General features: G+C 46.9%; 1 protein-coding gene across 1 annotated transcript in view; it reads right to left on the minus strand.

The window, feature by feature from the left end:
- VPS53 (VPS53 subunit of GARP complex) overlaps positions 1-27,291 on the minus strand; it is a 132,526-nt gene extending 105,235 nt beyond the window's left edge. Inside the window, exons 1-4 of the mRNA XM_075561244.1 lie at positions 27,078-27,291; positions 21,519-21,599; positions 16,540-16,589; positions 13,849-13,915 (exon numbers count right to left, since the gene is read on the minus strand). Coding sequence (XP_075417359.1) covers positions 13,849-13,915; positions 16,540-16,589; positions 21,519-21,599; positions 27,078-27,164 — 285 coding nt within the window. The 5' untranslated portion in view covers positions 27,165-27,291. The remainder of the gene's footprint in view (positions 1-13,848; positions 13,916-16,539; positions 16,590-21,518; positions 21,600-27,077) is intronic.
- Between the last annotated feature and the right edge of the window lie 282 nt (positions 27,292-27,573).

Here is a 27,573-nt window from a genome sequence, read left to right on the forward strand (position 1 = left end):
ATGTTGTAACAAGTGGGACTGGATGTGTTGCTAAAGTCAGGAAGGAAATAGGCCAATTGCTGGACTTGTTAGTAGCGTGCATCTGAGACGCAAAGCCTGGATGGATTAAATACAGGCAAAACAGGAATGTATGAGAAAAAAGAAAAAAAAACACATTTCCCCAGAGATTAAGTATTGAAATGATTTTAAATGTAGCAACACAAAAATGCAAAAAGCAAAAAACCAACCACTTTAATGCCACACTTATTAAATGCAATTCAATAAAATTTTTATAGCAGGTCATCAAAAACATCAACCCAATTGCAAAAATATAAATCAATAAAACAAAACTGCACTCCCTTAATGCTCTGGTCACAGGTAGAGTAAAACTACATCAAAGACAATTTTAAAACTCACAGCAATGAAAAGACCATATTATAAGACTCAAGCAATATGGCCCAAGTGGGACGAAGTGAAAATATTTACCTTTAGCTGCTCTCATTCTTATATCATAAATAATTAAAAGAACGAAAGGTAAAGACAAAAAGGAATGGACTGGAAACAGGAAGAAGGAGAATTTATCAACACATCCAAAATGCTCACTCTGTGGCAGCTGTTGGTGGACGTCACCACGTCACCCCTGGCTCGGGGCAACCCCATGAAACCAGAGCCATCGCTACCTGGTCCGGCACCGTTCTCACCATCGTGGTGACGGCCCTTGAGCCCACCGTTGTAGTCACTGCGCCAATCCACCTTGTGGAAAGTCTTCTGCTTGCCTGATGAACCGCTACTTTGACCAAGCACGATGTCTTTCTCTAAGGACTGGGCCCTCCAGAGAACATTCCAAGTACATGAGATGAAATAGCCCCATCCTTGCTCCAAGGAGCCTTCTGACGATCCTTTTCCCAGCACACATTTGATCATTCTTCTGCTAATCCGTGGTACAGCCAATACTGTTCACCAGCAACATAATTTGTAAGCATCCATTCTTCTTGGGTCTTCCTTATGCGCTTTCCAGATTTCACATGCAAATGAGAAAATCCCCTGGCTTCAATCAGGTGACTAGCAGGACCCCTGGTCACACAGTGGGTTACAAACTGTGGTGCTATCCACAAGCTCAGTAGTTTGGATCCCCTACTCACTCCGTGGGACACAGAGGAGGCTGTCTACTCCTGTAAAGATTTAAAACCTTGGAATCCCAACGGGGCACTTCTACTCTGTGCTGAGTCAGAATCCACTCAATGTCGTTAAGTTTGGTTTCAGTTTGGCTCACGTATACCTTACACTTCAAAGTGATACTTTCAGTACAAAGAAACCGAGGAAAGAACTAGGAGGCAAAGGGTAGTCATAGAGATTTAAATACAGCCATATAAAGATGTAAATATATTTATATACGACGAGGGGGAAATAGACCTATGTATATATATTTATAGGTTCAGTATTAAGCAAACAGATGGACAGTGGGCCCCTGCTCAAGTACTCCCTAAACACAAGAACACTTTGTTCTAACAATTCGGCAGTCTGAGATGCTTATCTGCCTGGCACAATCACGATGACAATGGGCGCACAAGCAAATGTGGTGAAGAAAGCTGATGGTGCCCAAATACCAAAAGATATAGCACCTGAAGTCTTAAAGACCTGAAGATAAACAAGCAGCGATTTAGCTGAGAGCCAACAAAACCCACATGGAAGAAGCACACCAGCCTGCCCTGGCTCGATCACTGAGGACAAAGTGGGTACATATGCAAAAGTTTTGAACAAAGCTGATGGTGCCCGGCTATCAAATGATATAGCAGCAGAGTCTTAAAGAATTGATGACAATCAGGCGGCCATCTAGCTTAGAAAAAAACAAAGCCCAAACGGGAGAAGCACACCAGCCTACCCTGACAGGAACATGAAGACAAAGCGGGTACATAGGCAAATGTGATGAAGAAAGCTGATGGTGCCCAGTTATCAAATCTGGGGTCCCATAGGCTGGAAGATAAACAGGGCCATCTAACTGATAAACAACAAAGCCCACATAGAAAATACACACCAAAAAAAGAGGACCTGATGCAGAGGGCTTAAGTGGGGAGCAAATGCTTTGAGAATGATGAGGGCAAAGAATGTATGGATGTGCTTGATACAATTGATGTATGTATATGTATGGATTGTGATAAGAGTTGTATGAGCCCCTAATAAAATGTTTAAAAAAGAAAGAAAATACACACTAGTCTGTGAGATGACAAGGCATCGAAGGGATCAGATATCAGGCATCAAAGACAAGAAAAAAAAATCATAGCATTGTGAATGAGAGGGAGTACAGAGTGGGGACCCAGGGCCCATCTGGGAGAAATTGGACGTCCCCTTGCAGAAGGGCTGTGGGAAGGAGACGAGCCAGGCAGAGTGCAGTGTACCAACGATGAAACATACAATTTTCCTCTAGTTCTTAAATGTTTCCTCCCCCCACTATCAGGATCACAATTCTACGTTACATAACCGGCTGAACCGGAAGATGTACACTGGGATGTATACTGGCACAGATGGGAACTGGAAATACAGGGAATCCAGGACAGACAAACCCCTCAGGACCAGTGGTGAGGGTGGAGGGAGGGTGAGGGAGAAAGGGGGAACAGATGACAAGATCTACATATAACCTCCTCCCTGGAGGACGGACAGCGGAGAACTGGGTGAGGGAGACGTCAGATGGTGTAAGATATGATCAAATAATAATTATTTATAAATTATCAAGAGAAAGGGCGAAGAGGAAGGGGGGATAGGGGAGGGAAGGGGGAAATGAGGAGCTGATACCAAGGGCTCAAGTAGAAAGCAGGTGTTTTGAGAATGATGATGGCAACATACGTACTTGCCTCCTTTTCTGGAGGGAAATCAAAACTGGAAAGACTCTGAAACATGAGCCCAGAGAGATACCTCAAGTCAAGGAATGATCCTTTGTTTTCTGGCTCTGGCCCTTTGAACTACAGTGAGGACAGGCAGGAAAGGAACCGGAAGTCTCAAATGGTGTGCTGCACAGCTCCGGACCCACCCCGTTCACCCTTTTCATCTACAACTTGAATGAAGACCTGGAGGCCCTGTCTGGCAAATGTGCTAATGAGAAAATGGGGACGGCGTCAAGATCCCAAAAGGTTTCAGCAGGCTGGAGCGATCCCGCAAAACCAGCCAGATGAAGCAAGGGTGCTACACTGTAGAGTCCAGTGCCTCGTTCCCAAGTAGGGAATGGGAGATTGAGAAGCAGTGGGTATACAGGACAAAGCCCTAGAGCAGCCATTGCAAACTGTTGCCACTGATGTGCTTTGCTTGGTCTCGCGGTGCTTGTGAAAAACACCAATGCCAGTGTTTACAAATTGGGAGACTGACATGAAAAGCTGGGTTTCCAGCTTCTTTTGAGAAACTGGCAGATCTGGCAACTCGGATGTGACAAGGCATTAGAGCAGAGTTGTGGCTGCCTCCTGTAGCCAGGACATTTACTCTTCCCCAGCCACACCCAACGTGTGCATTCACACACACACACACACACACACACACACACACACACACACACACCGATGCGCTGCTGTTATTTAGGATTTCTGTCTTAGCTCTGTGGGCATCCGTTGGCAACTCTTGATGCGGGGGATTTCAGATGACCAATTCAAGAGGGGCCAGCTATGTGAAATGGTTGCTAAAAACATCACCAAATCCAAGGCCATGTTCGTGGAAGAACAGTATCTGACTCAGGGCCTTGGTTTTGGAGAGCCACAGACTCCTTAGAGAATCTATAAAACTCAATGAATCTTTTCTCCAGAAAAAAAATTCTGGGCATTCATAGACCTCCTGGGCTCTCAGTTCCCAAGCTAGTGAGCCCAGTCTAGATCAAGGACATAGGCCGTCCCAGTGTGTGCTCACACAGTATGCCTAATGCCGAGAGCCAGATTCTAGGAGGGATGTCTACAAACTGTGGTCCAAAACAAAGGAGCCAGGATGGGAAAGAGGCCGGAAATTACACCATAAGTTGAAGCAGATGCCCTCTTCAATAAATGGTGCTGGAAAAGATAGAAATCTAACTGCAGAAAAATGAAGCAAGACCCTTATTTCACTCCATGCACAAGAATAAACTCAAGGTAGATCACAGACCTTGAGATAAAACCCCAAGCAATTAAGGCCATTAATGATGGAATTGGGACAAACCTGAGAACCTTGGCACAGGGAATACATAGGCTATCAGAAATAGGGAAGGATACAAATACAGAGGAGTCACAAATAGACAAGTGGGATATACTGAAGAGAAGCTACCTACGTACATCGAAAGAATTCACCAAGAGAATAATAAGAGAGCCCACGGACTGGGAAAAGATCTTTAGCAATGACACATCAGACAAAGGCCTTATTACTAAAATCTATAATACTTTGCAAGCTTACAATAAGAGAACAACTAACTGTCCACTGAGGAGGTGGGAAAAGGACCTGAACAGAAGTTTCATAGGGGCAGAAATCTGAATGGCCAACAGACATATGAGAAAATGTCCCCGATCATTAGCCATAAGAGAAATGCAAATTAAAATAACTGTGAGATATCACCTAACACTCTCAAAGATAGCCCAATTCAAAAAAATCAGAAAGCAACAAGTGTTGGAGGTGCTGTGGGGAGACAGGAACTCTCATCCTCTGCTGGTGAACCTATAGGTATGTACAGCCACTATGGAAATTATTTGGCGACTTCTAAAACAGATGGAAACTGAGCTACCATACGACCCAGCAATCCCCCTACTGGGCATATACCCAGAAGAAGCAAGAAACAAACTACAGCCAGACATCTGTGCTCTAGTGTTCATCGTGGCACAGTTCACAATTGCAAGGAGATGGAAACCCAAATTCCATCAACAGACAAATGGATTAAAAAACTGTGGTACATACATACAATGGAGTACTACACATCACTAAAAAGCAGTGATGAACACATGAAGTTTATCACCGCATGGGAAGAACTGGAGGAAATTATGCTACGGGAAGTAAGCTATGCACAAAAGGGCAAGTACAAGATGAGTCAGCTGAGGTAAGTTTATAAGAGAAAAGAAAAATGCAGAAGGGGCACAGGGAAAAAGCTACTATATACAAACACTCCAGGGGTGAGGTCCAGATAGTATGGCAGGGACCAGATCAAATCCAGGGGTACATATGGTAGCCAACTAAAAAGGAAGGTCGGGGAGGAAAGGGAAAAAAAGATAGAGATGTGTGGCGGGGGAACAGGGCACTGACCCACCCAAGGGGAGGGTGTTGTTTGTGTCTCTACAGGGAAAGAGGGGCCAGACTTAAATCCGGTGTTCCAGGATGCGAAAGCAGCGTGCCAGCCTGGAGAGAGGAGCCAGTGGGCTTGGCCCCAATCCCAGCTCCATGGACAACTGCCCCCCGCCCCCCAGAAGAATTTACTGAAGCTGCAGCTCAAAGAGAGGGACATGTCTGATCAGAGAGTACAGCACATCCTAACCCACCAGGCCTGGAGGACGATAAACCCACTCCAAACAGTCAGTGCACAGAGTGGACCATATGGCTGACCCCACTATGAGACACGACGTCCCTCACTGACCCACGACCCTACAGGGGACAACACTGGAGACTCAGTGTCACGATTGTCCCCATCTGACTCCACCACACTGAGGCAAAACACTAAAGGCATGCAGCAGAGCAATGGGGGGTGGGGGTGGGAGTTGGAGCAGAGCAGGGAGCTCCAGAGGGAGTGCAAAGGATAGACTTTGGGGCCAGAGCATGGCACCCCATCGGACTCGACTGGAGGACACGCCTAGAGGTCAAAAATAAGACCTTGATCTACTTGCATACTTTTTTTAAATTAATTTATTCTCTTCTGGGTCATTGGTTTTCTTTTTTGTTGTCATTGTTGTGCTCTCTTGTTCGCTTTGTCTTGCCCTGCCTTGTTTTTTGGTGCAGATTATTGTCTCTGCAGGTCTATCTAGATAACAGAGGCTGGATGAACAGTCTGCAGGAGAAAACAATGGGACCAATGGTTCCCAGGGGACATGGGAGAGGGGGGCGGGGGAAAGGAGGTGAGGTTGACCAACCCAGGGACAAGGGAGCAACAAGTGATCCAAAACTAGTGGCAAGGAGGGTGTGAGAGACCAGGTAGAGATTCAGCAGGGACAATGCAACCAAGAGAAATTACTGAACCCAAATGAAGGCTGAGCATGATAGTGGGACAAGAGGAAAGTAAAAGGAAATAGAGGAAAGAAGTAGGATGCAAAGGACATTTATAAAGGTCTGAATACAGGTATATACATATGTAAATATATTTATATAGGATGGTGGAGAAATAGATCTATGTGCATATATTTATAGGTTTAGTATTAAGGCAGCAGATGTATATTGGACCTCCACTCAATGCAAGAACACTTTGTTCTATTAAATTAGCATTCAATGATGTAGACCTTTCCAACATGATCGCGGAAGCCAAATGTGTACATAAGCAAATGTGGTAACGAGAGCTGATTGTGCCCGACTAGCAAAAGATATAGCATCTAGGGTCTTAAAGGCTTGACGATAAACAAGGAGCCATCTATCTCAGAAGCAACAAAGCCCACATGGATGAAGCACACCAGCCTGTGTGATCACGAAGTGTAGAAGGGACCAGGTATCAGGCATCAAAGAACAAAAATTATCAGTGTATGCCCACCTTCCCAATACGATCACTGAAGACATATGTGTACATAAGCAAATGTGGTAAAGAAAGCTGATGGTGCCTGGCTATCAAAAGATACAGCATCTAGGGTCTTAAAGGCTTGAAGATAAATAAGCGGCCATCTAGCTCAGAAGCAACAAAGCCCACGTGGAAGAAGTACACCAGCCTGTGTGACCACAAGGTGTCGAAGAGATCAGGTATCAGGCATCAAAGGAAAAAAAAATCATAGTATTATAAATGAGAGGGAGTGCAGAGTGGAGACCCAAAGCCCATCTGGAAGCAACTGGACATCTCCTTACAGAAGGGCTTCAGGGAGGAGATGAACCAGTCAGTGTGCAGGGTAGCAACAATAAAGCATACAACTTTCCTCTAGTTCTGAAATGGTTCCTCCCCCCTCCCACTATCATAATCCCAATTCTACCTTATAAATCAGGACCAGTGGTAAGAGTGGTGATACCGGGAGGGTGGAGGGAAGGTTGGGTAAAAAGGGGGAACCGATTACAAGGCTCTACATATAACCTCCTCCCCGGGGGATGGAGAACATAAAAGTGGGTGAAGGGAGATGTCGGACCGTGTAAAATATGACAAAAGAATAATGATTTATAGATTATTAAGGGTTCATGAGGGAGGGGGGAACAGGGAGGGAGGGGGAAAATGAGGAGCTGATATCAAGGGTGCAAGTAGAAAGCAAATGTTTTGAGAATAATGATGGCAACAAATGTACAAATGTGCTTGACACAATGCATGTATGTATGGATTGTGATGAGAGTTGTACAAGTCCCCAATAAAATGATTTTTAAAAAAAGAAAGGGGTTTTAGACTTACACTGGTCTAGGTGGTAAAACTAGGAACAATGAGAAGTTACAATAAGATCTAGTTTACTGTTCCAGTCCCGCATGAGAAAGAAGTCTCTGACAACTCAAGTTGCACGCAATGGCATAGGCTGCGTGGACACTCGCAGGTGAGTGAGTTCCCCGTCACTGGAAGCAGCCAAGCAGAGGCAGCCTATGAAGTGTTGGTGGTGGCCAGACCTCCCAGACCGGGTGAGTGGTTGCACTGCTCTGGGCGATCCAAGTTTAATGAGCAGAGTCGGAGATGGCGAGACAAGGCCGCCTCCCCTCCATTCTTCCTGGGGCTTTGTCAAAGGGATGCTGCACTGGCACCGAACTCCACCCAAGAGACAGAGACCGAGGGGCCCAGCCTCCCTCCAGGATTCGCTGTCCTCTGACTCTTGAAATGTCGCGCACCAACTCTTCTCCCTCTAACACTACTCCTCCACTCACCTCCCTTTCTTCCTAAATCCAAGCTCCTAACAGCATTTTACCAGTGTTATTAGTAGCATTGTACAAGTGTCATGGTTGATTGTACAGGGCCATTTGGCTGGAAGATGACCTCTGGGAGTGGCTTCCGTTCCTCCAGTCTCCTTCAATCCAGGAAGTCTGATGTGTCATGGAGGTGAATTTGAGCTTTTCTAGCTGAGAGCCTTGTGTCCCTGGTGCGAGCAGCCGGGACGGGGGGAGGGTGCCGCTTAGTTAGCCATCTGAGTTCCGGAGGGCTGTGTAAGTTTCAGTGTGTGCACAACAGCTAGTGGACTTGCTGACCTTTGCTCGCCATAGCCACAAAGGCGGATAAAAATGAAGATCGTTCAGAGCCCGGTTAACTTCTGGTTAGAAGAGGCCACCGACTATACGAGATCCGGTGTACATAGGAGGCAGCCAGCCATCACAGACTCACCAGGATGTGAAGTCCGGTGCTAACTGAGTGGCTGGTATTTCAGAAATCCCAAGAGGACCCAGAAACGGCCTCCCCCTTCTCAACAAATAATGCGGGATTCAGAAACACTGCTTTTCAGAGAACTTGCCTGCTAAAGGTGTCTTTTAACACCAGGAAGGCGAAGTCAATCATTTGTCCTATTTCCGATGAAAGAGCCCATGTGTGCTGGTGGAACACAATCAAGGTAAACTTCATAAACGGAGGCTTCCTTCCGTCCAAATGGCTGTGCGCCTCTCCTCCTGAGCGTTTCTCAGAAACTTAGGGAACAAGTTCTAGAAGAAATGTTTCCTCCGTTCCTGGGAAAAGGGGAATGTGGGCCTCTTGACCTATAAAATGCAGTGCTTTGGAACAGCCATACTCGCCCAGGTCGGTGCCAGTCCAACAGCCTCCTCTGCGCAGACCAGGGCTGGGGGCGCGGTTCTCACTCCTAGGAGTTGACAAGGATGGGCCCGAAAAGCCCCCTGGGGACAGGGGAGCGGTGGGGGTCTTTACCTCAGCTTGCATTACAAACTATTGGAAAAGACAGATGGAGGGGATGACAGGAAAAGCAATTATTTCTTCTGGGCTTCCTCTCTGTCTGGAGTCTAAGGAGACGAATACAAAATTCCATCACAGATTGAAATGCTATCTAAACATTCTTGAAAATGAGGTCTTGCGCTCTGCAATATGACCTGCTGGGCTGCAGCAACCTGTGACCTATTAAGATGTGATGGTGCAGAGGGCCCACATCCCCGCAGCGGGCTGGCTAAATCCGGACCTGGCTCTCCAGTGCCGGCCGTGAGCTAGTGAGCTGCCGGTTGGAACATAAATGACTCTAAGATACCTATCTCCAGAACATGACCCAACAGAAACCTGATGAATGAGCTCGCTTTATTTTCACATACCTGAGACTCTGTGAAGTCTTTTAAAGTTTCTTCAAAGCCATAGAAGCTGAGTCCCACTAAATGGGGGTGTTATGATACCAAACAATCATTAGTTGGGACTCTTCAGACACAAACCCAGCTTAAAGGCACTAGAAAAACAAACCAAAAAAACTCACACTGATCAAAATGATGTGCTTATGCTAGGTAAAGGGTTTCTGTTTCTTGGCCATGAATAGAGTGCCACAGGAACCAAAAGTGGAGGAAAACGTTACTGTGCATGAAGCGTGCACAGAGGAAGACGAAGACGAGGGGCACGCACTTGTTGCCTTCAAGGAGCTGAGAAACTAGTTAAGAGGGCAAGCTGCAACCCCAAGAGTGCCAAGGGAAACCACAAACCCAATGAGAAGCACAGCAGAGGGCTATGGGAGCTTGCGGGCAGAAAGAGCAGGCCTCTGAGCGATGCTGGGATTGATGGTCCCATCGGTCAAATGAGACGAGTGGGCCAGTCAAGTTCCAAGTCCCTTGGAATTCTAAAATTCAGATTTCTCTGGATTCAGATGAGGTAAACAGAAAATTTCATAGAGGAAGAAACATTTGCATCGGGCTCTACAACAGACACAACCAGACACACATCCCAGGTTTCGACATGAACAGTTCAATTACAGTGGTTACAGAATTGCCATTGGTCATCATTCCTTCATTCTCATCCATATTCCCCTCTCTCTCTCTCCCCTCCCCTACCCTCACCCCATCTAGTATTTCATCACCATTAGTTTTCCCTCTCCGCCCCTAAGGTTCTCTAGCTGGGTACGCTGGGAAATATAGCTACTGGAGGAAGAGAAAGAGGACCCAGGAAGCACAGGGCAGGCTTTAGGCTTTAGGTTCCTGAAGAGGCAGCTAAGCAGACATCCTCTGGGCAAGTGAAGGAGCAGAAAGAGGCCTGGGGGTTGCAAGTAACCCCAGTGCTCTTTATTGCTTTATTGCTTCTTTCTACAGTGAGTCCCATCTGCCAGAGAAGCAGTGCTCCATGGAGAGGGCTCCAGAGATCAAAGCAAAGCAAAAAGAAGAAAGACAGTGTGGGAATTGCTCCCGACCTGATCCCACTCATCCCACCACACCGAGGCAAAGCACTGGGGGAGTGCAGCGGAACAGCAAGGGAATGGAGCGGTGAGGTCCCCAGGGAATGCTGAAGAGACTGGACTGGAAAACACTCCTAAAGACCAACAAACGATCCTTGAACTAACTACAAGCTTTTCTTTCTTGATGTGTTTTGTTTTGTTCTTCGTCAGTGGTTTGTTGTTGTTGTTTTGTTGTATACTGTTGCTTGGTTTTGCTCTGTTTTGTTTTTGTGCATGTTATTATCTCCGCAGGTCTGTCTAAATAAGATAGGCTGGATGAACAATCTGAAGGAAAAACAACGGGACCAACAGTTCCGGGGGGACTTGGGATAGGGGAAGATGGGGGGCTAAGGAAGTGGTGGTAACAAACCCAGGGACAAGGGAACAATAAGTGATCCAAATTGTTGGTGAGGTGGATGTGGCAGGCCTGGTAGGGAATGATCAAGGGTAATGTAATGAAGAGGTATAGTTGAAACCCAGGTGGGGACGGAGCATGATAGTGGGACAGGAGGAAAGTCAAGGGAAATAGAGGAAAGAGCTAGGAGGCAAAGGGCATTTATAGAGGTTTAGACAAAGACATGTACATGCAAATATATATATGAGGATGGAGAAATAGATCTATGTGCCTATATTTATAGCTTTAGTATTAAGGTGGCGGCAGGACATTGGGCCTCTACTCAAACACTCCCTCAATGCATGAATACTTTCTTCTATAACATTGGCATTCTATGATGATCACCTTCCCGACACAACTGCTGACGACAAACGGGTGAATAAACAAATGTGGTGAAGAAAGCTGATGGTGCCTGGCTATCAAAAGATATAGCATCTGGAGTCTTAAAGGCTTGAAGTTAAACAAGCAGCCATCTGGCTGAGACACAACAAAGCCCACATGAAGAACACACCAGCCTGTGTGATCACGAGGTGCCAAAGGGATCAGTTATCAGGCATCAAAGAACAAAAAATCATATCATTGGCTGCTCACCTCCATGATCCAATCACTGAGGACAAACGGGTGCATAAGCAAATGTGGTGAAGAAAGCTGATGGTGCCTGGCTATCAAAAGATATAGCGTCTGGGGTCTTAAAGGCTTGAAGGTAAACAAGCAGCCATCTAGCTCAGAAGCAACAAAGCCCACATGGAAGAAGCACACCAGCCTGTGTGATCACAAGGTGTTGAAGGGATCAGGTATAAGGCATCATCAGAAAAAAATAATCTTACCATAGTGAATGAAAGGGGAAGTGCAGAGTGGAGACCCAAAGCCCATTTGTCGGTCACTGGAGATCCCCTTGCAGAGGGGTCTAGGGGAGGAGATGAGTCAGTCAGGGTGCGATGTAGCACCGATGAAGAATACAGCTTTCCTCTAGTTCCTAAATGCTTCCTCCCAGCCCCCCGGCCCCAACTATCATGATCCAAATTCTACCTTGCAAGTCTGGATAGAGCAGAGGATGTACACTGGTGCAGATAGGAGCTGGAGGCACAGGGAATCCAGGGCAGATGATACCTTCAGGACCAGGGGTGTGAGTGGCGATATTGGGAGGGTAGAGGGTGAGTGGGTTGGAAAGAGGGAACTGATTCCAAGGATCTACATGTGACCTCCTCCCTGGGGGCTGGACAACAGAAAAGGGGGTGAAGGGAGACGTCGGACAGGGCAAGATATGACAAAATAATAATTTACAAATTATCGAGGGCTCATGAGGAAGGGGGGAACGGGGAGGGAGGGAAAAAAAGAGGACCTGATGCAAAGGGCTTAAGTGGAAAACAAGATGCGTTGAAAATGATGAGGGCAATGAATGTACAGATGTGCTTTATAAGATTGATGTATCTATGGATTGTGATAAGAGTTGTATGAGTCCCTAATAAAATGCTTTAAAATAAGGAATAATAGAAAAAAAAAACATATCATTCTAAACTTCAATCTTCTCATTCACAAAATGGGAATAAAATAAAGTACCTAAAGCACTAAAGAAGAAGAAAGAGCCAGGCCAGGCACAAGAAGTGGGGTCAGCTCCAGGAACCCGGTATGTCTGCAGGCCCTGTTGCCATCAGGTCACCTGAACGCAGGGACTCCGTGGGTGTCAGAGTGCAAGTGTGCTCTGGCGGCGGTCCGGTGCAGAAGAGGATCACCAGGACTTGCTCTGAGGAGCCTCTGGATGAGCCGAGAGCCAAGCTGCCGCGGCAGCTGTGCTAACCATCCGCACGCCCAGAGGCTCCGATGAGCCTGCGGACAAATCAGAGCAGACGCAGAAAGGAAGGAAGATACCTTCTAACTGCCATCAGGTCAATTCTGACTCACTGCGACCTTGTAAGACATGACAGAACTGCCCCTGTGGGTTTCTGAGACGGTAAACTCTACAGGAGAAAAGCCCACCTTTCCCCAATGGAGCTGGCTGGTGGTTTGGAACTGTTGACCTTGCAGTTAACAGAGCAACACGTAACCAACACGCCACTGGGTTCCCAAGAAGAAGGTAGAGACTTACAAAGAAACCAATAGAGATGACTACTAAATGAAAGAAAATGATGCATACAATGCAGGGGAAAACCAAAAAACATCAGAGAACAGAGATCCTACCACAGGTTGAGTTTCTGGCAGAAGAAAACAAAAAAATGCTAGAGAAGATTCCACATCCCAACCCAAAGCCTGGGCAGCAAAATGAACAGTTGTAGAAGTTCAATAGCTGTACTAAATATTAAAAAAGGAAAGAAAATCTCAGCAAGAGTAAAACTGTGAACGACCGATCCGAAGGGGTGCCGCTTCCTCCATGACTTCGCATGGAGAAGGGAGGCCAGACCCTGCAGGAGACGCAGGCTAGAAAAGGCAGGCCCAGCCTTTCTGTTGTAACAGCGATTTCTGAAACATGACGACGAGAAGGGGAAGGGTTAATAGATAACATCTGGCCCTTCAATAACTGCAGAAGCCCTCGCCCCTACCCGCCTTTTGCTCTTTATCCCTGTCAAGCTTCCTTCCGTGGCTACAGCCAAAACCCTTGGAGCTGAATTCTGGCAGTGGGTTTTGGTTTGCTTGGGGCCACGTTTACAGTGAAAGCCAGGTATAAAGATTTGTGCCCATGTCCTCTTTTATAACAACAAAAATTACAGACACCCAACAATGGAACCGGTAGACGAAAGCAGCAACCTTATGCAGTACACAAAGTCAAGGGGGGCCCAGAGATCTCTGACACAGGAGACTGGGGCGCACATCAGTGTTCCCACTGGAGCCCCAGTGTGCACACCTGGTCCTGGGGACCTGAGAGAACACACGGCTAGTCTGGGCAGCTGGCAGCTGCTGCTGGGAAGCCAAGCCATGCCATGCCCTGCTGTGGATGGGAAAATTCAGCAGGAAAGTTCTCTGCCAAACACCGGATGGATAATCTGGACCTTTGGTCGGTGGGGTCTTGCAGAAAGAAACTGGGCATGTGTTATGCACACAAAGGAAGAAGGTACTTACTTGCCTTCCGTCCTGCCCCACGTTTGTCTGACCTCTCACAACAGTGCGGATGTTGTCGTCCAGTCTCCTGGCAGGAAAGTGGAAGGACACAGGTTACTAGAGGACAATAACCTCTCCTCTGGCTGGATCAAAAGAGGGAGCAAGCAGTTCATCCAGCAGCTTCTGGAGACTGCCCTTCACACAAGCAGACGAGCAAAGCCATGAGCCTCGAGGAGGTTCCAACTCATGGCGACCCCGTGTGAAGAACCACTCCGGTGTCTTTCTTGGCTGCGATCTTTTACAGAAGCAGGCCAGGCCTTTTTTCCACAGTGCCATTGGGTGGGCTTGAACTGCCAACCGTCAGGTTAGCCGGCAAGCACAAACCCTTTGAGCCACCCAGGGCGCTCCAGATAACACTTACTGGTCCTGAAAACCCAGCAAGTGTGAGTGATAAAACGAAGACGTGCTCTGGGCCTCCAGTGGAGCAGCCAAAGGCTTAGTCACAAAGGCCAAGCCTGGCTCTCCAGGGCACAGTCAGTGCATGCACTTACACAAAGGCTGTTAACAAAGTCTTTAAACAAAGTCCTCTTTGTTCAAAAAGAAAAAGACACCAACGAAAAGAACAATAAAACCTCCAATATTTTTCATGGAGTAAATCAGGAATGACAAAGTTGCTGAAACTTCATGGGAACAAGCCAGAGAATGAGGTCAGATAACTCCCCCACCCCCCCACTCCCACCCCCTCACCCCCCCCACCACACACACCCCCTCCGCAAAAATCCCTTCCCCAGCAACTTCCTCGGGAACCTTAAAAAGAGACAAGGAGCCAAGGTGAAACAGAAAACCGATTCTGGCTCCACCTTCAGGGCCCTGATCTTGCATCTGAACAAAGATCAGGATTAACTGGGTAAAAGGGAACTGTCCTTCTGTCCAGATAGCGGTGACCGTGACCGGTGGCTTCCTCAGCCCCTCTTTGTCCTGGAGTTCAAAATGGGGGCATTTAGTGACCTCTCAACCAGAAAAAAAATCATATCCAGGAGTGTCACTTTTCATTTGAAGAATCCATTAAAAGTGTGGTGGGGAGAGCAGTCTTTAAATAACCGGTTCACCAGTGATTTTTAGATCAATGGGGAATTTCCACTTTCTGTGGTGTTACTAGCAGGCTTTAGACTGCTAACACAGGTCAGAGGTTCAAACCCACCAGTCACTCCACAGGAGAAAGATGAGGCTGTCTGCTCCCATAAAGATTTACAGTCTTGGAGACCCTATATGGGGTCACTATTGGGTCAAAATGGGCTCAATGGGTTTGGGTTTTAGATCAGAAAATTTTGTGGTCACCCCAATATTTTCATAGCTCAAGTTTCCTAGTACAATAAAGCGGTTTCTTTGCCCTTCCTAAGGCACCCAACAGAACAGTGTGAGGACATTCGTGGCAGAGGTCTTCACCCAAGGGTATGCACCCATGTTCACTGCAGCAAGCAGCAATGTTCCGCCAGAGTCCAAAGGTGGAATCCATCTAATTGTCCATCAATAGCTAAACGGAGAGACCATGTGTTGTATTTTCAAGGCAGAGAAACTAGTCCATATAGTACTGTAATGCTGCACACATGGTGCAATGTGTTTGTGAAAGTCAAGAGACTGCAGAACGCTGCGAAGGGGCCCAATGCAAACTAAGGACTTGCACCAGTGTTAACATATCGACATTGGTGCATCAGTGTAAGACGTTGCCGACAGGAGAGTGTGCAGGGGCGAGAACTCCCGAGTTGGGAATGCTGTACTTTCTGCACAATGTTTCTGTACACCTGCGCTGCTCTAAAGCAGAAACGTCATCACTCAGCATTATTACTTTGCAATACTGGGGTCTGTGCAGTAATGGAACATTACTCAGCTGTGAAGAGAAATGATGGCCTGCAACATGCTGCAACGTGGACGAACCTTGTAAACATGATGCCCAGTGGACCTAGTCAGTCAGTCAGTCACAAAAGTACCAACAGGGTACAAAAGAGGCAAACGAACAGACTCCTATGAAAAACAGATACAGAGCTATATATATCTCACTGGCCAATATTGTTATTGGTCTGTACCACAATAAAATATTTTTTTAAATGGTTGTAAGGAGGAAAACAAATCATCTCATCAAAAATTAGTTCTTTTTTAAAAAGGTATTTAAAAGCAAAGGTAATATAGTGAACAAGGATTCACTGAGTATCATATCAGAACCAAAAATGCAGACAGACACAGATAAAGCAAACCGAGAGGACTGGGCGGAGGACAGTGCATTCTTCGTGGCCATCCTGGGCCACCACTCAGGGCCACCAGCAGATCCAGCCACTGAAGGAAAGCAACCAAGGGACACACATGGCAGTGCCCCATCATGTGTGAGCCTTAGGAAGACAAAGGACAAGGTAGATTCACTAGAGAAAGAAGACCATTAAGGAAGAACAGGGGCTCTTTTGTCTCCTTTTAGAGATGGTCTTTGGATAACCTCTCTCACAGCTTCCTTCCTTTTTATGAGTAACTGAACAGCTGACCAAAGAAACAAAGCCTGTGCTACGGCTCAAGTGGAAACCCAGACAAGAGAACTGTCTTCTCAGAAAAGGCCATAGATGGAAACTTGAGGTTTCCATGTTCTCACAGAAAAATGGGATCCAGAAACTGATTAAATAAGCAACATATTTTCCATTAATTACCGAAAATCACAGTGTTACTTACCTTATTTTCAGCCTGATTTTGTTCACGACTTCATCGATATTTGCCAGAGACTACAATAGAGAAGGGGGATACCCAGCTGTTATTTCACTTCCTGGAATTCCCCTTTCACAACAAAATGAGCTACAGTGGCTCTTTATGAAAGCTCAAAGTAAGTGAATCACAAACTGTAACGCCATTAATCTCTCTCTCTTTCTCGTTTACCATATAGCAGCAGCTGACAGCTGGTGCCAAATCCAGCCTGGCCCCTGTTTGTGTAAACAACATTTTATTGGTACAGGGGTCATGCTCATTCGGGGCCAGTGGGGCGACCACAATGGGTGACTGTGCTCAGGGCAGGACTGGGCGGCCAGCCACGCCTTAACATGGCTGTGCCCTTGTAGGGATGTTGGCTGCGTCCTGATGGCTAGGGCTGTGCAGTCACAGCATGTACAGCTCGTACCAGCACACTGCTACCCGAGAAAGCCGGGTGCAGAGTGTGGACCGCATGCGCCCACTCACACGGCTCAACCCAGGCAACGCTATCCCCTGAGGCTGGAAGCCAGGGCAGTGGTCACTTCTGAGGCCAGGAGGTTTCTGTACAAAGAAGCCTTTTGAGGTACTGGTTGTTTTATTTCCAGATCTGGGATACATGACTGCCTTTATTTTGTAAAAAGTTCTATGCTTAAGAGTTGTGTGTCCCTCAATTGCCAGGTTATGCTTCAGCAAAAATAAATAGGTTTCCTAGAAAAAAAGTCTAGAAGGATGTATGCTAACCACCACAATTTATACCTGTCAATATAATGTACGAAATCGATACTAATCGTGATCAACGCAAAGGCGTGTTCATGTTTCTACTTTTGGCCTATGAGTATTTCTAATCATATACACATTTAGTAGGTATGGCTACTGTAACTACAGTAAGTGTGTGTGTGTGTATGTGTGTGTGTAAACAAATAGACCAAATGTGAGGAGATGGCGCCCCCTAGTGGAGAAGCAAGGTGGAACCTTATAACATTTTCACATAGCCTTCCAAAAGTCCTCTTTGCCTGGCTCCCACCAGAAGGAACAGGGAGTGATGCCGGAATTGTCTGTAAAATGCTACCAGCCACCTCAACCGGTCTGGCAAGAAAAACAGGTCGCAAGTGTTGAAATGTCACAGACTACACCCTTCAAATCTGTCCTGCCCGTGCCAATGTCACTCAGAAATCTAAGAACAGACTTGAAAGAGCAATCTCAGAAAAGAGATAGGACTTTAATTGAGGAATCTACTGTCACCTCCTAAGTAGACTGGATCTAAACCCCCACCACGTGCGCAACTGCTGAGTGGGGGCAGGCCTGGCTTTTAGCTCAGTGCTGCCATGACCATCTGTACAGAGAGCAAGTGGTTTGACCGCAGTCTCTAGTTCCTCATCTGCAAAATGGGCATAAAGCTCCTACCTTGCCTATTTCCACTGGAACATGTATTTCCCCCCCTTTCTTTTTCAGTGTGCTTTTTAAATCGATTAAAACTGCTAACACTTGGGGAATCCAGGTAACAAGTTACCTGTGAATTATTTTATCATGCTTATACCTCTTCTGAAAATGAAGAACTCTTTGAAATGACGTAATATACTTAAATGTATTTAAAATCCGTAGGACATGTACATGACCACAATTTCAAACTGTTAAAGAAGGGGTACAGTGAAAACCAAGGCTTCTTATCAATCTATCCTGCCTGTTCTCCTTTGCAGAAGGAACGGTGCTAAGTCAGTGTCTCTGGTGCCTTCTCAGGGATAGCCGCTGGATTTAAAGCACATGTATACACTTATACCGAGGAGAAAGACAGACACCCACAGGATGGACTACCTTGTCCCATTGGGTCACCATGAGCCGGCATTGACTTGATGGCAGTGAGTTTGGTTTGGGGTCTATACTGGACTTATACTAGCTATTAACCTCAAGGGGATGGTTTGAAGCCACCCAGTGGAATTACGGAAGCAAGGCCTGGCAATCTGCCTCTAAAAAGATTTGTTGTCATTGTTGGGTGTTGTTGATTGCAACTCATGGTGAGCTCAGGTGGAGCACAGACCTGCCCCATAAGGCTTGCTTGGCTGTGACCTCAGTTCAATGGCAGCAGACTGCCAGGTCTTTCCTCTACAGTCTCTGGAGAACTGTCAACCTCACAAACCACCAAAGGCTGTACCACGCTGCCACCGGAGTTCCTTCCCATGGAGACGACAGCTCAGTTGCATCAACTTGACAGTAAGAGGTGTAAGGGCCCAGAAGAAACGTGCCGCACAATTGGAATCTGACTCCAGAGTCTGCCCAGTCTTCTCTGCCATACTCCATCCTCAGCTGACTTCTCCTTCATCCCAAACACTCCTTCCTATCCATTCGGCACCTCACTTCCGCAGCTCGTTCCCACTGGAGCTGAGGATCTCTCTTGGAGATTAGGGGTGGGGGGGAGTCTAGATTAGCCAGGCTAGGTGAGGATGTGGTTGTACAGTTTTAATTTTATCCATTTAAGGTGTCTGATTATTGGAAAGTATTCCTGATTCTAATTGTAATTACAGAACGTGAGTCAAATCGCCCCAGGCTCCCATCAGAGTATCACTATTAGCATTTTGAGTCTTTGGGGTGAGAAGTAGACCCAAATCAGAGCAGCAGAATTGGGAGGTCACTAGAATTCAGCTCGGTAATACGGCACACAGTCACTTGCGTGTGTTGTCAGTTCCCCAGATGAATACAAAGATGTGAACATGACCGAGTCGGGGAGACTCCTGGAGGCCGAGAGAGTCGTGGAGCAGCACCGTGGAGAACGAAAGGACACGTCATCAGAGGAAAAGCAAGGTCTCATGGTGCAGGGAGCACTTCTCCCAAGTCTGGAAGGATCCATACATTTAGTCACTGCGCAGCCTTCCTTGGCTGCGTGTCCACTCAGCACTGGGCACCGGAAGCTGGGGAGACCATGGTAACCCTGACAGCTCCTGCTCTCATGGAGTGTCCCGGGAGGAGGAAGACCAGCGCACCAAGACAGGTCCGATAGCGCTGTGACGACGGCGGGTGCTGTTAGAGGCTCCCTGGCTGGGTGGTCAGGGACCAGCTCTCGGGGGCTGAAGCTGACCCCTCCCTGCTAGATAAGGAGCCGGACTGGTAGCAAGCCAGGGGAAGACTGCCCCAGGCAGAAGCACTGCCAGGTAAGGCTGGCAAAGGAAAGCAGCAGGAAAGCTCAGAGATGGGAAGCACCCTGGCAGCACCCCAGGAGGTCAGGGCTAAAGAAATAGGTGGAGCAAGGCTCTTAAAGGGACTGTGCCCTCAGGACTGATCGTTCCATCTTGTTTTTAATGGCTTGGGACTCTCGGTGTTGTGTAGGACACATTTTTGCTAGGTGATTTCTTAAGGCCCAGTACAAAATATTATGCCTGTATTTTAGTGCCCTTGGGCTTTGGCAATAATTGCCACTGTGAAGAAAGACTAGAAATAGAGGTTCGTTTTTTCTGCACACTAATGGATTGTATTGCAAACCTGTGGCGGCTGTGCACACCTGCTACGTTAACCAGGGGGCTTCAGTCAGTGGAAGGGCTTTGGACGGGGAGACTTGATGAGATACACGTTAAAAACATTTTGAACAGGCAGGAATTTGGAGGATGACCTAGGGGAGGGAAAACTGCAGACTAGAAGACCAGGTCGGGAATGACTGCTGGTGGTCACTTCCCACTGGAATGGTGGGAAGAACGGAGGGACTGATGGGAGAGAGGTGCCACAATGTGGTGCCTGAAGGGACGAGGGGAAGAACAGAAGAATCTACAATTTAGTGTTTCATCCGTGTCAAAAGACATCCACTGCATGTTTGACCCCGTGAGAAACTCGGGGGATTAAGCAAGAGACATGGGCCTGCCTAACACAGTCGTTCTTAATAGTTACTAATTACACAGTTTATAAGTGGATTGTCAAGTTACGGTGACTGAAACTTGAAAGCAGCCATCTGAGTTGCAATAACTGGTCTCTGTGCCTGGGGCACACAGGAGAGGCAGGAATATGAGAAAGTGGAATGGGTGGCTGTGACAGCGGCCTGGGGGAGATGTCCAACAGCCAGCGCAGGGAGCCCGGAGGAGAATCACCACTAGCACCAGCCCAAGGCCGATTCCTGTTGGACTGAAGTCGACATAACCTTCACCCTCCAACCTTCCTGACTTGTTCTGACACCAACAGTTGCTGCCCCGGCATTTTCTACTTCGACGCCGGGTTCAATGATCTGTTGTAATAGCCACACACAAATCACAGACCATCATCATGATTATGGAGTTTATTGGGGAAATAACTGGTTACAATTCAGGATCAGGAACTCTCAGGATACAGTTCTGTGGTCAGGACAGCCTCCTCTCATCTGTGACCTTAGGATCCCCTGGGGCCCACAGTCTTGTGGTCTGCATGGGCAAGTGTTTCAAAGCTCTTTTAGCTGCGAGTCAGAATGGATATGGTGGCGGTGAGTTTGGTGTTTTGTTCTTTCTTTTTATGGCAGCTATTTCTAAAGCTTAATTTTGTTTTTTTAAAGAAGGGTACTAAAATATAGGCATTCTAGCGACCTTCTCCTAACTGTGCTGCTTCTGATTCAGGTCTACTTCTCATTCAAAACACACAAATCAATTTTTTTTAACCTGCATAAACAAATCACCTAACAAAACAAATATCTGAAAATTTGTATCCTGAGGGAGAGGTAAAAGTGACTTTATGACTCCAGACTTAACCTGCCCACCCTACCTATAATATTTTTCCTTCTTATGCTTTGAAAATCTTTCCCAATTCCTAATGTACCACAGAAAATGGTTGGGGGTGGGTGGGAGGGCAGGCAAAAACATCGCACACCATCACAGTAATTTAACCCTCCGTTTAGGTGCGTTTGATTTGTATTTAACTCACTTGGTTCTCAAACGTCCTTAGAGCAGGTTGCAGGACAGGCCACTGCAAGGCTCAGGAGGCCTCAGAAGCCCCTGGAATGAGGTGGGAAAAACTCTGCTCACCTGCTCTGTCGGGAACAAGGTGTTGATGTATTCCACAGCATTGAAGTCCGCGTGATCTAGAGGGTCCTGGCTTGGAAACACCTGTGAAGAAACAAGGGATTAAAAATCACCATTGTCCTTCTGCCTTGTATTTTGCTTGGTTTCTTCTGCATTTGTAAAGGGAAGGGGAAAAAAAACCTCATCTTTTCCAGCTTTGAATGTGTCACTCATTACAGATGCTCATCAAAATCTCTGTGAAAGAAATCTTTAACCTTCAATAACATCTCTACTTTTAACATCGTGGCACAACTGTGAGGCATTCCACGGGCACCACGGGCATCCTCAGGTCAAAGCAACATCAGCAGACTGCACACTGATAGATGGAACTGGCTGGTGACAAGGCTGCACTGAGGAGGCCTGGCTAACTGGGTCTGCACCGACTTCTCCGCAGAAGTCACTAGGCACTGACGCCATTTTTGTGCTTCAGGCATTTGTCTCAAAGCACAGAGCTGGCATTCAGGAACTGTCCATGCCTTGAACAGACGAGAGACGGCGCCTTCTGAGAAACACAGCTACAGACCTTCACCCGTGGCAACTTGAAGAGCAAGCATGATTCTTGGTATGAAAGACTATACAAAGCAGTCAGATGATCCCCTGGGTGCTGAGATTCAAGATCGCTATATCTCTGGTAAGCAAGAGCTTCCCTTCAGACACTGTCTAAAGAAGTAACCCTATCAAAGAATCACAAAGGCTTCTGAGAGAGGTCAGAAGCAATCTCTGAAAGAGTTCAGGGCTCCCGTAGTGTCTTAGAGCTACGGTGGGTGACTAAAAGGTGAAGGCGTTCTGTTTTAAATGCTTAGCATTTCTGTGTCTGTAAGATGCGTCCACGCTGGAAATACATGATATGCACATGTCACTTACACAACCTCAGATCTATGCTCCACCAAAGGCAGTGCTGGTCATTTGCCGTTGGGTGTACACCCCACGGTGAGTGCCATTCAGAAGTGAACTATTTCCTCAAGCTGGTCTCCGTTTCAGCATGACTCTCACGGGGGTTAGCCTAGGTTTCAATATGTTTCCATACACGGACATAACACAAGCCAATTACTTCATCTGTAACTGGGGAGTGGAGGGTGAGAGTGATTCTAATACAAGAGAGATTTAACAGCACTAGACACTACCTGGACAATTTAAGAAATTTCAAAGGTATTCTGTTTACGTTGTTTTTCACCTTATGCAATAACTGGAACCTAATCTAAGTGAAATGTGATCATAATAGAGCAAACCTTTCTTAATACTTGCATTGCCTACCTTTCAAAACACACTGCTCTCAAGCCAACTTCAACTCATCATGACTCTATGGGACAGAGTGGAACTACCCTTTTGTGACTCCAAGGCTTTAAGGCAGCAGAGAGCCTCATCTTTCTCCCACTAAGCGACTGGTGGGTTTGAACTGCTGGCCATCATTTAGAAGCCCAACACGTGTCCTGCTAGACCCGCCACCAGGGCTCCTTTGCTACCTTTACAAGCATGCCGTGACACAGTGGTTGTCTGCGGAATGCCAGTCAATCTTAGATTGCTAAAGTAAGAAAGCATTCTAAATGTCACCTTCACAATAAGATAGCTGTGGACTAAATAAACTGACACCAGAACCCGAGCTTCTTTGAAGATATACCACAAATGTGTTCTTTTGAGATCTTTTTCAGCCAAGCAGTAACTGAAGGCATTATTTGTGCAACAAGGTCCAAAATGCAACTAAATCATATGTCCTTTTCTAGCAGGTGAAGGTGAATGGGGGAGAGCATGGCCTGAACCCAGAAACTTTGTCCAATGGGCTAGCATCCTCAGGATACGCCAAATGTACCTTGTCTGGGTAATCCGACCATCTCTAGAAGTAGCAAACCCACTCTTGTTAAGCCAACTCTGACTTCTGGTAGCCTCATGTGTTACAGAGTAGAACTCTGGAGGGGTTTCTTGGCTCTAATCACAATAGAAGCAGATAGCCAGGCCTTTCTTCTGTGGTACTCCCTGGCTTGGTTCAAACCATTAAGCTGTAGGTGAGCATTTGAGTGTAAATTGTTTGTGTCTCCTAGGTCCCTCCCGGAAACACATACATCTAAATGTTTATAAACAAACACCCAAAAATGCAAATTACAAAACAACACAAATAAATTTACTTAGTTTCTGTGGCAGATCATTTAAGTATTAATCCAAAATAAATATTAGCTATTATCATGGTGGTATAGTGGTTATGAGTTGGGCTGTGATCTGCATGGTTGGCAGTTCGAAACTACAATCCACTCTGAGGGAGTAAGACTGGGCTTCCTACTCCCATAAATACCGTATGTACTCGAATACAAGCCGACCCGAGTATAAGCCGAAGTACCTAATTATTACCTGGGAAACCAGAAAAACTGATTGACTCGAGTATAAGCCTAGCATGGAAAATGCAGAAGCATTGGTGAGTTTCAATAATCAAAACAAATGAAAAAAATTACTAAAAATTGAGACATCAGTGGGGTAATGTATTTAAATATTTATTTTAAATAAAAAACATAAAACGACAAGTCATTTACCATTAGTAAACCAGCACAGTAAGTGGAAAATAGGTTCAACAAAAACAGTAAGGTATCAACAATGATACCTTAAGAGTACAATTCCCTGAGCTCAATCAGCAACCAAGCTAAAATGTAAAGAGTTAAAATCCTTCAAAACTGGATTCCTCATCATCATCCGTATCCCAATGCAGAGCTTCAGCTGGTGTGAGGTCATCATAGACGCTGTCCTCACTGAGATGGCCGTCATCACCATCACTGCTGTCATTTTCATACAAAGCGCAGTCTTCACTGCCATCCATAGCATTACTAATACTACATTTCTGGAAGGCACTTCGCGCCATGTCTTCTGCAATGTCTTCCCATGCATCTCAAACCTACTTTGCTATTAACTCTATGTCAGGCTTCATGCGATTTCCTCCTTTTGTTAGTCGGGCTTGACCAGATGACATCCATTCATGCCACATCCTTCGCACACGGTCTTTAAAAGGCTTATTCAAAGATACACCCAGAGGCTGCAGTACAGATGTAAGCCCACCTGGAATAACGGCTAAAGTAACCTTACTAGATTTTGCCAATTTTTTTATGTCATCCGATAGGTGGGCTCTGAACATATCCCAAACAAGTAACGATGGCTTTTTCTTTAAGGCTGTTCCTGGTCATCAGTTCCAAATTTCTTCCAGCCGTTTTTTTTGTTCCGTTTTCATCTATCCAGCCTTTAACATGTGCACGCCCAGCAATTCTTGGTGGGAAATTGATCTTTTTAGGCAAGGTCTTTATTTTAAAAATAATGACAAGGACGCAGCTTAGTTCCATTAGCCAAACATGACAGAACTGTAAAGTGTTTTTCTTTCATTTCCTGTGGTTTTGAGAAAAATGTTTTTTTCTCCTAAACTTGCCACAGTTCTGTTGCTTGGAATATCAAAAGTCATGGCAGTTTCATCCATATTCCCAATATCTGCCAGGTCATAATTATAAATCCTTCTTTGTTTTATAATAAATGACTGGAATGACATAATTTTTTCTTCAAGGTCTTGTGGCAATTTCTGGGAAATCTTTGTTCTTTGTCTCAAACATAGTAGGCCAAACCTATTCATGAAGCGGGTATACCACCCTGCTGATGCAGCAAATTTTTTAATGCCTAGTGCTCTATATTTGTCATCCTGAGCCATTTGTAGAGCACGTATGCGGATTCCCATGCGCGTTACACCGTAACCATTTTGATGACACTCTTTAACCCATTTATACAATTCACTCTCTAGAGCCCCATAAAAAGACGTTAAACCACAACGAGCTTTTTTAGCTTTGGAATCTGTTCCAAGTCAGCCTTCATTTTCCGCCACTCCCTCACTTGCTTTTTGTCAACACAGAATTCCCTACTTGCAATACTTTTATTGCTCTCTTCTGCTCTTGACAACAACCTTCATTTTGAAACCAGCCTCATATGACCAGCGTTTTTGTTTTGGTTCAAGAGTACCCATTTCTAATAGGATAAAAAAATAAGACTTTGAAAAAAACTTTCATGATAATGCCCCCCCACCCCGTGATGTGTTAGCCAGGGGGGAGGAGTGAGGGGGGGTTGTGTATGCAAGATGGAGTGCAGCCACAGACGCATCCTTACCAGTTTCAGCTGCCGGTGTAAGTGAATCACTACAGGTGCTTCTGTAAATTGGAGCCGTCCATGTCATAGGACGGCTCTGACTGGTTAGATGTGAGTAAACAAACATTCAAAGCCCTGCAGTGTCAGCAGGGCTTTGAATGAACAGTGGAGAAATGGCAACCACCTGAGAGATAAGGGGCACTCCTTGCTGGGGTATCATTGACCCGTGTATAAGCCGAACTTATACACAAGTATATACGGTAGTTACAGTCTCAGAAACCCACAGGGGGTCACGATGAGTCAGCATTGACTTGAGTTTTATAATTAGGAAGTGACCAGAGTGGCAGGTCAGGCTGCTAACTGAAAAGTCAGGGATTCCAACCCACCAGCTGCTCCAAAGAGAAACAGAGAGCCATCTGCTTCCACAAGACTTACAGCCTTGGAAACTTTTCTCTGCCTCCAGGTCACTCGGAGTCCAAATCAACTTGATGGCTGTGAGATCTGAGTTGATTATGATTGGCAGTAATGTTTTCCTTACCGAAACTTTCCAGGAGTCATTCAATAAGGCATATCCTCCCGTTTCTTAAATCATATCTCCAAGTCAATTTCTTTAAAGGAGATTTTCTCCCACTTTCAGGACCAACATCCTATCATCCAAAACAAAACGCCAAACCTATTGCCCTAGTGTCAATTTCAAGTCCCAACAGCCCTGTGCAACTGCCCCATAGGGGGTCCTAAATCTTTCCAGAAGCAGACCTAGTTCTACGGAGTGGCTGGTGTGGGTGAACCAAAGAGGGGTTAGTTAGTCGTCTAATCCTTAGCACAGGGTCCAGAGGACTCCTTTCTTTCGACCCCCTGTACCAAACAAACCCACTGCCATCGCCTCAGTGCCAACTCATAATGATCCTATGGAGGGCAGAGTAGAAAGGCTCCATGGGGATCCCAAGGCTGGTCATCATTAATCCTTATGAAAACAGAACAGAGGGGCTGCGAGTTTGAGCCGCCAGCAGTGAGCCAGCCAGCAGCCCAAAGCTTCAGGCCTCCTGAAGTGGCCTCACCTCTTCCAAATGCCCAGCTCCCTTCAAGTGGCAAGCTCGAGAAACTGGCGCGGTGGCACACTAACCGGGTGGGTGAATGGACAACGCCACCACCTCCGGGAACTAAGGCGGCGCACCACCGAGCCCTTTCTACGCGCGTCCTCTCAGAGAGCCCGCTTCTCTGCCCAAACCCACCACCAGCGCACTCGCCCCTCCAGAGCCAGCTAAGGCCTACACAGACTCCTTCTCCCCTGATTCGTAAATCCCGTCCCACTTCGACCACCGCAAAGCCTGCTCTTCTCCCTCTGCACCTGGCCGCCCCGCTCCCAGGCCACCCGGCGCCGTCCCGCCCTCCGCATTCCCCTCCCCTCGGGGGCGGAACGCGCACCTGCTCGATGGCGAGCTGCACCTCGGGCGTGAGCTGCAGCACAGCTTCCAGCTCCTCCACGAACTCCAGCTCCTCCTCCTCCATCATCCCGCCGCCCGGCCCCGGCCCGCGCCACGCAGCGACCCAACGCGGCCTCCGGCCCGCGACCCAGGTCCCGGAGCGCCGCGCCTTCACTTGCAGCGCTCCAGCCGGTCCCGGCGCTGTCAGGCGGCCCAGCACTTCCGGGACGCCCAGCACTTCCGGGACGCCCAGCACTTCCGGGACGCCCAGCACTTCCGGGGCCCGGGGCACTCTGGGATACCGGAGGACTGGCCTGTGGTCGCCCAGCCTACCTGCGCGGTGCCGCAGCCTTTCCTCGGCGGCTCACGGCGACGCGCACCTGGTCTTTAAGTGGCCAGGACGCTCTTCATCTCACCTAAGACGCCGTCCCCACTGAGGACCCCCTCACGACGGTGCTGCGGGACGACCTGGTCACCCCAACAGGGTATCCCGAGGA

The sequence above is a fragment of the Tenrec ecaudatus genome, chromosome 10, assembly GCF_050624435.1.
Source record: "Tenrec ecaudatus isolate mTenEca1 chromosome 10, mTenEca1.hap1, whole genome shotgun sequence".
Taxonomy (NCBI): Eukaryota; Metazoa; Chordata; class Mammalia; order Afrosoricida; family Tenrecidae; genus Tenrec; species Tenrec ecaudatus.